Genomic DNA, 9,751 nt, shown 5'->3' on the forward strand with positions numbered 1-9,751 from the left:
TTGGGTCTGTGTGGGTGGGTTTGGGTTTGGGTCTGTGTGGGTTTGGGTTTGGGTTTGGGTCTGTGTGGGTGGGTTTGGGTTTGGGTCAGTGTGTGTGGGTTTGGGTTTGGGTCTGTGTGGGTGGGTTTGGGTCTGTGTGGGTGGGTTTGGGTCTGTGTGGGTGGGTTAGGGTTTGGGTCTGTGTGGGTGGGTTTGGGTCAGTGTGGGTGGGTTTGGGTTTGGGTCTGTGTGGGTGGGTTAGGGTTTGGGTCAGTGTGGGTGGGTTTGGGTCTGTGTGGGTGGGTTTGGGTCTGTGTGGGTGGGTTAGGGTTTGGGTCTGTGTGGGTGGGTTTGGGTCAGTGTGGGTGGGTTTGGGTTTGGGTCTGTGTGGGTGGGTTAGGGTTTGGGTCAGTGTGGGTGGGTTTGGGTCTGTGTGGGTGGGTTTGGGTTTGGGTCTGTGTGGGTGGGTTTGGGTCAGTGTGGGTGGGTTTGGGTCAGTGTGGGTGGGTTAGGGTTTGGGTCAGTGTGGGTGGGTTTGGGTCTGTGTGGGTGGGTTAGGGTTTGGGTCTGTGTGGGTGGGTTTGGGTCAGTGTGGGTGGGTTAGGGTTTGGGTCTGTGTGGGTGGGTTTGGGTTTGGGTCAGTGTGGGTGGGTTTGGGTTTGGGTCTGTGTGGGTGGGTTTGGGTCAGTGTGGGTGGGTTAGGGTTTGGGTCAGTGTGGGTGGGTTTGGGTCTGTGTGGGTGGGTTAGGGTTTGGGTCAGTGTGGGTGGGTTAGGGTTTGGGTCAGTGTGGGTGGGTTTGGGTCAGTGTGGGTGGGTTTGGGTTTGGGTCTGTGTGGGTTTGGGTCTGTGTGGGTGGGTTTGGGTCAGTGTGGGTGGGTTAGGGTTTGGGTCTGTGTGGGTGGGTTTGGGTCAGTGTGGGTGGGTTAGGGTTTGGGTCAGTGTGGGTGGGTTAGGGTTTGGGTCAGTGTGGGTGGGTTTGGGTCAGTGTGGGTGGGTTTGGGTTTGGGTCTGTGTGGGTTTGGGTCTGTGTGGGTGGGTTTGGGTCAGTGTGGGTGGGTTAGGGTTTGGGTCTGTGTGGGTGGGTTTGGGTTTGGGTCTGTGTGGGTGGGTTTGGGTTTGGGTCTGTGTGGGTGGGTTTGGGTTTGGGTCTGTGTGGGTGGGTTTGGGTTTGGGTCTGTGTGGGTGGGTTAGGGTTTGGGTCTGTGTGGGTGGGTTAGGGTTTGGGTCAGTGTGGGTGGGTTAGGGTTTGGGTCAGTGTGGGTGGGTTAGGGTTTGGGTCAGTGTGGGTGGGTTAGGGTTTGGGTCTGTGTGAAAATGAGCATACGTGACTTAAATGCATTTTGGACTTTTTTTTTTGAGTTTTCGGGATAGGGGTTCCGTGCTACCTGGGCCAGGTCGGGCATGGGCAGCAGCTGGTCCAAACGGGACAGGAACTCCCAAAGAAGCTTCTCCAATGCACAGTCAAACTGAGGGCCATACTGACCCACAAAAACCTCCTCCTGAGAGGGAGAGAGAGAGAGAGAGGGAGAGAGAGAGCGTCCAGGCTCTTTAAAGAGGTGCTGGAAGTTTTAGCTTTACCCCCCCCTCACATCACCCTCACACCCCCCCTCACATCACCCTCACACCCCCCTCACCCCCCCCCTCACATCACCCTCACATCACCCTCACCCCCCCCTCACACCCCCCCTCACATCACCCTCACATCACCCTCACCCCCCCCCTCACACCCCCCCCTCACATCACCCTCACACCCCCCCTCACATCACCCTCACATCACCCTCACCCCCCCCTCACACCCCCCCCCTCACATCACCCTCACATCACCCTCACCCCCCCCTCACACCCCCCCTCACATCACCCTCACATCACCCTCACACCACCCCTCACATCACCCTCACACCCCCCCCCTCACATCACCCTCACACCCCCCCCTCACATCACCCCTCACACCCCCCCCCCTCACATCACCCTCACACCCCCCCCCTCACATCACCCTCACACCCCCCCCTCACATCACCCTCACATCACCCTCACACCCCCCCCTCACACCCCCCCTCACATCACCCTCACACCCCCCCCTCACATCACCCCTCACATCACCCTCACACCCCCCCCTCACATCACCCTCACACCCCCCCTCACACCCCCCCTCACATCACCCTCACACCCCCCCCTCACATCACCCTCACACCCCCCCTCACACCCCCCCACACATTACCTGTTATTATTAATCATTCCATGAGCTCTGGTCATGTTCCTGACTTTCTAAGCATGCTACTGTCCTGCCTCTCTGAGAGACCCGGCCTCCACCCTGCAGATCAGTTAACACCGACTGATCTCTAAAATGCTCAGCAGCTCCTAGAGGTAGTTGTGAAATGACTGATTTGATAAATTTAAATGGAGGTTCCTTGAGCTGCACAGCGCTGAAAGCGCACTTCTTACAGTCACGAACGCCTTCTCACACAGGCGGACACCAGAGCTACATATACATATATATATATATATATATAGATATACGTATATCTATATTAATATTACTGACACACACACATGCACTCTCTATATTAATATTACTGCACTTGAGTGCTGCATACGACACGGATGCTATTTGAACAGGCAGTGGGGGGGTATCACGGGTTCTGCACTTGACTGCTTCACTTCTCATTTCTCTAACAGTGTTTTACTGTGGCCGTGTTTTACTGTGGCTGTGTTTTACTGTTAACAGTGTTTTACTGTGGCCGTGTTTTACTGTTAACAGTGTTTTACTGTGGCTGTGTTTTACTGTTAACAGTGTTTTACTGTGGCTGTGTTTTACTGTTAACAGTGTTTTACTGTGGCCGTGTTTTACTGTGGCTGTGTTTTACTGTTAACAGTGTTTTACTGTGGCTGTGTTTTACTGTTAACAGTGTTTTACTGTGGCCGTGTTTTACTGTTAACAGTGTTTTACTGTGGCTGTGTTTTACTGTTAACAGTGTTTTACTGTGGCTGTGTTTTACTGTTAACAGTGTTTTACTGTGGCTGTGTTTTACTGTTAACAGTGTTTTACTGTGGCCGAGGGGGGCCTTGTTTTCCCTGCTGCTCCTTTCTCCAGTGGGGTCTCATGTGGGTGAGGTGTGGTGTGGTGTGGTGTGGTGTGGTGTGGTGTGGTGTGGTGTGGTGTGGTGTGGTGTGATGTGATGTGATGTGATGTGATGTGATGTGATGTGATGTGATGTGATGTGATGTGATGTGATGTGATGTGATGAGGTGTGGTGTGGTGTGGTGTGGTGTGATGTGATGTGATGTGATGTGATGTATGATTCTGGGGCCTCTTCTTGTTCTCATATTATTGCTTCTTCTTGGTCATATAATGAGGCAGTTTATCTCAATCTCATATCACTGTCACGCAGAGATTTGATAAATTTAAATGGAGGTTCCTTGAGCTGCACAGCGCTGAAAGCGCACTTCTTACAGTCACGAACGCCTTCTCACACAGGCGGACACCAGAGCTACATATACATATATATATATATATATATAGATATACGTATATCTATATTAATATTACTGACACACACACATGCACTCTCTATATTAATATTACTGCACTTGAGTGCTGCATACGACACGGATGCTATTTGAACAGGCAGTGGGGGGGTATCACGGGTTCTGCACTTGACTGCTTCACTTCTCATTTCTCTAACAGTGTTTTACTGTGGCCGTGTTTTACTGTGGCTGTGTTTTACTGTTAACAGTGTTTTACTGTGGCCGTGTTTTACTGTTAACAGTGTTTTACTGTGGCTGTGTTTTACTGTTAACAGTGTTTTACTGTGGCTGTGTTTTACTGTTAACAGTGTTTTACTGTGGCCGTGTTTTACTGTGGCTGTGTTTTACTGTTAACAGTGTTTTACTGTGGCTGTGTTTTACTGTTAACAGTGTTTTACTGTGGCCGTGTTTTACTGTTAACAGTGTTTTACTGTGGCTGTGTTTTACTGTTAACAGTGTTTTACTGTGGCTGTGTTTTACTGTTAACAGTGTTTTACTGTGGCTGTGTTTTACTGTTAACAGTGTTTTACTGTGGCCGAGGGGGGCCTTGTTTTCCCTGCTGCTCCTTTCTCCAGTGGGGTCTCATGTGGGTGAGGTGTGGTGTGGTGTGGTGTGGTGTGGTGTGGTGTGGTGTGGTGTGGTGTGATGTGATGTGATGTGATGTGATGTGATGTGATGTGATGTGATGTGATGTGATGTGATGTGATGTGATGTGATGTGATGAGGTGTGGTGTGGTGTGGTGTGGTGTGATGTGATGTGATGTGATGTGATGTATGATTCTGGGGCCTCTTCTTGTTCTCATATTATTGCTTCTTCTTGGTCATATAATGAGGCAGTTTATCTCAATCTCATATCACTGTCACGCAGAGGGCACGTGGCTGTATTTCTCAGTTAATAACTTTAGTGTTTCGCATCTTAAAGCGGTATAATTTGGTGTGTTTTATTTTATCCTGATTTTATGCTTGTTTCTTTAAAGCACTTTGTAACTTCTGTTTGTGAAAGTGCTTAACAAATAAAGTTATTTGTATATATCTTTTCAAACAAAAACAAATAAAAATTTGTGTCTATGTGTCTACATGTGAAAAGTCAACATGCTGTGTGTGTGTCTACATGTGAAAAGTCAACATGCTGTGTGTGTGTTTACATGTGAAAGGTCAACAAGTGAAAGATCAACATGCTGTGTATGTGTCTACTTGTGAAAGGTCAACATGCTGTGTATGTGTCTACATGTGAAAGATCAACATGCTGTGTATGTGTCTACATGTGAAAGGTCAACATGCTGTGTATCTACAGGTGAAAGATCAACATGCTGTGTATGTGTCTACATGTGAAAGGTCAACATGCTGTGTGTGTCTACATGTGAAAGATCAACATGCTGTGTGTGTGTCTACATGTGAAAGGTCAACATGCTGTGTATCTACAGGTGAAAGATCAACATGCTGTGTGTGTGTCTACATGTGAAAGGTCAACATGCTGTGTGTGTCTACATGTGAAAGGTCAACATGCTGTGTGTGTGTGTGTCTACATGTGAAAAGTCAACAAGCTGTGTGTGTGTGTGTCTACATGTGAAAAGTCAACATGCTGTGTGTGTGTTTACATGTGAAAGGTCAACAAGTGAAAGATCAACATGCTGTGTATGTGTCTACATGTGAAAGGTCAACATGCTGTGTATCTACAGGTGAAAGATCAACATGCTGTGTATGTGTCTACATGTGAAAGGTCAACATGCTGTGTGTGTCTACATGTGAAAGGTCAACATGCTGTGTGTGTGTCTACATGTGAAAGGTCAACATGCTGTGTATGTGTCTACTTGTGAAAGGTCAACATGCTGTGTATGTGTCTACATGTGAAAGGTCAACATGCTGTGTATGTGTCTACATGTGAAAGATCAACATGTGAAAGGTTTCCTGAGGCCTTCTGAAGCAGAGCCGAGAAGGCCAGCAGGAAGTGACATGGCGGGGGGCGGAGTCAGACCTGGAAGAAGCGCCGTCTCTCAGCAGGGCTATCCAGGAGGTTCCTCACCTGCCGCTGAAAAGCCCAGGATGCAGCCTGGACCTTCTGATCCTGTCACACACACACACACACACACACACACACACACTACACCTTTTGATCCTGTTACATACATGCATGCATATATACTCACTCACTCACTCACTCACTCACTCACTCACTCACTCACTCACTCACTCACTCACTCACTCACTCACTCACTCACTCACTCACTCACTCACTCACTCACTCACTCACTCACTCACTCACTCACTCACTCACTCACTCACTCACTCACTCACTCACTCACTCACTCACTCACTCACTCACTCACTCACTCACTCACACAGAGACCCGTTTCTTTCACTCACACTCACAGTAAGAATAGCAGTCTGGGGGCTTACCCTGTTCCCCACAGGGGGGCGGAGCCTGCGGAGGTGGGGCAGGATGAGGGAGGAGTCTGGAGGGTCTGGTCCCCGACATAGCTCCAGGATCAGCTACAGAGAACAGCAGCCCAAACTCATCAGTATGTATACACACACACGATTTTAAATGAACATTCCATTTAGTTCATCAACGGCTTTCTAATACACTAGACTTTGGTCTAACAGCACATGCTGCTTGCCTGGGTTTTTATTTTTATTTTTTAAGATAACAACATACACTCACTGAGCACTTTATTAGGAACATTTTTTACTTAATTACACCTACTTATTCACCCATACAGAGACCGATAACAACCGTACACACCCTTACACACGCGCACGCGCACACACACACACACACACACTCACACGCTCACGCACGCGCACACGCACACGCACACGCACACACTCACACACGCACACACACCCTTGCTCGAAGCCCCAGTGTCAGCTTGGCCCTGTGCCGGTCGCTAAGCAACCCCGGGACCGCCTCCGAGATTGACGTGACAAACTCCTCCAGCTTCCCATAATGCAAAGCATTCCTCCGCTGCATCACGCACCACATGGCCGCAGAGAGCAGCCGCGTGGGCGGAGCCAACATGCGCAGGGCAGAGAGGGGGAGGGCCTGTTCTACAGAGCAGAGAGACATTAACACTGCACTTAATACAATACACACTGACTCCACACTACAGTCCATTAACACTGCACTGAGAGAGGGTTAATACAGTATATACACTGCACACTACAGTACATTAACACTGCACTGAGAGAGAGGGTTAATACAGTATATACACTGCACACTACAGTACATTAACACTGCACTGAGAGAGAGGGTTAATACAGTATATACACTGCACACTACAGTATATTAACACTGCACTGAGAGAGAGGGTTAATACAGTATATACACACTGCACACTACAGTACATTAACACTGCACTGAGAGAGAGGGTTAATACAGTATATACACTGCACACTACAGTATATTAACACTGCACTGAAAGAGAGGGTTGATACACTATATACACGCTGACTGACTGGACACTACAGTACATTAACACTGCACTGAGAGAGAGGGTTAATACAGTATATACACACTGACTCCACACTACAGTACATTAACACTGCACAGAGAGGGTTAATACAGTATTTACACACTACTGTACATTAACACTGCACAGAGAGGGTTAATACAGTATTTACACACTGACTGCACACTACAGTACATTAACACTGCACTGAGAGAGAGGGTTAATACAATATAAACACACTACTATACATTAACACTGCACTGAGAGACAGGGTTAATGTTCATTCCAGGGATGTTTCACATTACAAACACTGCATTTCATAGCTCACGATGATTCACATTGTAACAGGGTAATTTTATGTCATGGGTGAGTAAGTTAATATAGGTCGGAATCTTTCGTGCTACGTCGACGCTGTTCACAACGCAGGTAGCTACGAACGTAGCTAGACATGTAGCTAGCTGATCCACAACTTCCCTCACAATCTGACATGAGCTAGCTCGCATGTTTCATTTCATTTGTCAGCCACATTATGATCAGGAAAGGAGAAGATCAAGATGGTGATGAACGCATTAAATTGAATTCGTTAGCTTATTAGTTTTATTTGAGAGGGACAATGCAACGTTATACCACTGTTATATGTGCCAGAGCTCGTCATTTCTGAGATTGTCAGACTGGAAATAACCTACTACGCAGTTAGAAGAGAAGACACTGCTAAGCTAAAATTAAACAAGCACATATAATATGTTAGCTGATTACAGACCTTTCTCAGTAGAGATCTTCGATTCCATTTGCAAGTGATGTAAAAACTTCTCTCCGACGAGTAGAGCTACGCGAAGACAATCGTTCACTTACAATATTGACAACTGTGAGTTATAAATAGGGAGCTAGTACATCTAAACCTCGACATTTATTTTCGACGATTTCAAATAACGAACGCAGAAAATGTAAAATGTAAATACTGACACGTCTGGATAAATGCAGTGCAACTGTTTTCTTGATAACTCTCGACAGCCTGGCAGCTGCAAAAACAAACAAATTGCAGGAAATCAAGCTTCTCCCGCCATAACAGCCACCGGAAAAACACATCAGCTGCGGTCTGTTCAGGATGTGACGTCGTGTAGAATGTCATTCGGATACCCACCGAACTTTTGTGCTGATATACCAGAAATATTAGCTAAAGCCAGTCTACATGTAGGAGTGGAGCTCCGTGAAGCTAGCAACAATTAGACTTCCTGTACAGAAGTTCCGGTCTCAACTTCCTGTGATTTTCTGTCAAAAAAAGAGCTGCTGAGTAACGTTAAATAATGAGAACATAATTACCGCGTTTTTTGCGTTTCCTCACATTATTACCATTGTTTAAATTAATTGCTGATACAACTTATAAAAGTCAGCAAGCAACTAGCTTGCTATTTGACTAGTTACTATAATGTAGGCCAAGCATAAATTGCTTGACACTGTCGGTTCAATAACAGCTCATTTGCATACCTGCTTACTGTTTGAAAAAAATGTTGCCAAATATGAAGGGGCATACATTAAATCTATGTATCTATAAAATTATACATGTATTATCTAAAATCATGTTCCCAGCAATTGTGGTAAGGGCATGCAATGCCATTGACTGTCAATTCACGAGCAGCTCATTTGCATAGCCCATAACTCAAAAACTATAAATTGTTACCAAATGAAAGGGGTTATATATTTACTCTATATACCCATATCTTTAATATTCTACAGTCCTTTCTGTGAAATCATGTTCCCAGCAATTGTTGCTGTGTTTCCAGTGTGGGGTGGTCATACGTTGCTATTAACTGTCAGTTACCACTCTATAAATTGTTACCAAATGAAAGGGGGTATACATTTGTTGGATCAGTTATTAAATTGGTTGTTTCAGTTTCTGGTTACAACAAAAACCTTCTGGCAAGACTAGAGTTGAGAAACACAGCTTTAGAGCAAGCCCCAGCTTTTTCCCCCCACAAAACCATGCCTAGGGCTTCCAAGGTGGAGAACGAAAAAACCTTGGGAGGAACCAGACTAGAGTAAATCTATACCCCTTTCATTTGGTAACAATTTATAGTTTTTGAGTTATGAGCTATGCTATGAGCTGGGTGGTAACTGACAGTCAATAGCAATGCTTGGCCACCCCACACTGGAAACACAGCAACAATTGCTGGGAACATGATTTCACAGAAAGGACTGTAGAATATTAAAGATATGGGTCCAGCTAACATGAGCTATGCAAATGAGCTGGTTGGCAATTGACAGTCTATGGCAATGCATGCCCATACCACACCTGACAGACAGCAACAACTGGTGGCAAACAGTTTTTAGAGAAATTTGTGCACAATTTTATATTCTCTGCAAATACATCACAATTATATCCAACTGTATTAATTTAACAATGAAAATGGACAAAATTACAGTTCATAAATAATTTTATTCACCAAACTTTTATTTTGATAAATGCGAACCAGAAGTGTCCAATTGTGGACAGCAACCAACTTCACGGAGCTTAGGCGTGGGTATCCGTTAAAACGGTCTGTGTTGATGTCGTTGTGGCCCGGGTTGCTCCATGAATGCGGTTGGGTGTAATTTGGTTAATACACAGCCCGTGTTGGGTGTGAAGAAGAAGAAGTAGAAGAAGTAGAAGAAGTAGTAGAAGAAGAAGAAGAAGAAGAAGAAGACAGTTTGACCATGTTTGCATAGAAATGTTGATTGTGTTCTGTTTGATGGTGAATAATGTAAGAAGTTTATTGGTCTGCAGCATAGATTTGTCACATAATAAAGTCCGTCTTTCGAC

General features: G+C 46.0%; 1 protein-coding gene across 4 annotated transcripts in view; it reads right to left on the reverse strand.

Moving 5' to 3' along the window:
• The window catches only part of tinf2 (TERF1 (TRF1)-interacting nuclear factor 2), a 104,885-nt gene extending 96,793 nt beyond the window's left edge, over positions 1-8,092 (reverse strand). For 2 of the 4 annotated variants that reach the window (XM_061253157.1, XM_061253156.1), the window contains exons 1-5: positions 7,715-8,091; positions 6,351-6,553; positions 5,903-5,995; positions 5,481-5,570; positions 1,366-1,479 (exon numbers count right to left, since the gene is read on the reverse strand). In XM_061253157.1, the coding sequence (XP_061109141.1) occupies positions 1,366-1,479; positions 5,481-5,570; positions 5,903-5,995; positions 6,351-6,553; positions 7,715-7,742 (528 nt within the window). In that variant the 5' untranslated portion in view covers positions 7,743-8,091. Of the gene's footprint in view, positions 1-1,365; positions 1,480-5,480; positions 5,571-5,902; positions 5,996-6,350; positions 6,554-7,714 lie in introns of all 4 variants that reach the window. The other 2 variants (XM_061253158.1, XM_061253159.1) reach the window with 2 other exon arrangements.
• Positions 8,093-9,751: the final 1,659 nt, after the last annotated feature.

This window comes from Conger conger, chromosome 8, assembly GCF_963514075.1.
Source record: "Conger conger chromosome 8, fConCon1.1, whole genome shotgun sequence".
Classification (NCBI taxonomy): Eukaryota; Metazoa; Chordata; class Actinopteri; order Anguilliformes; family Congridae; genus Conger; species Conger conger.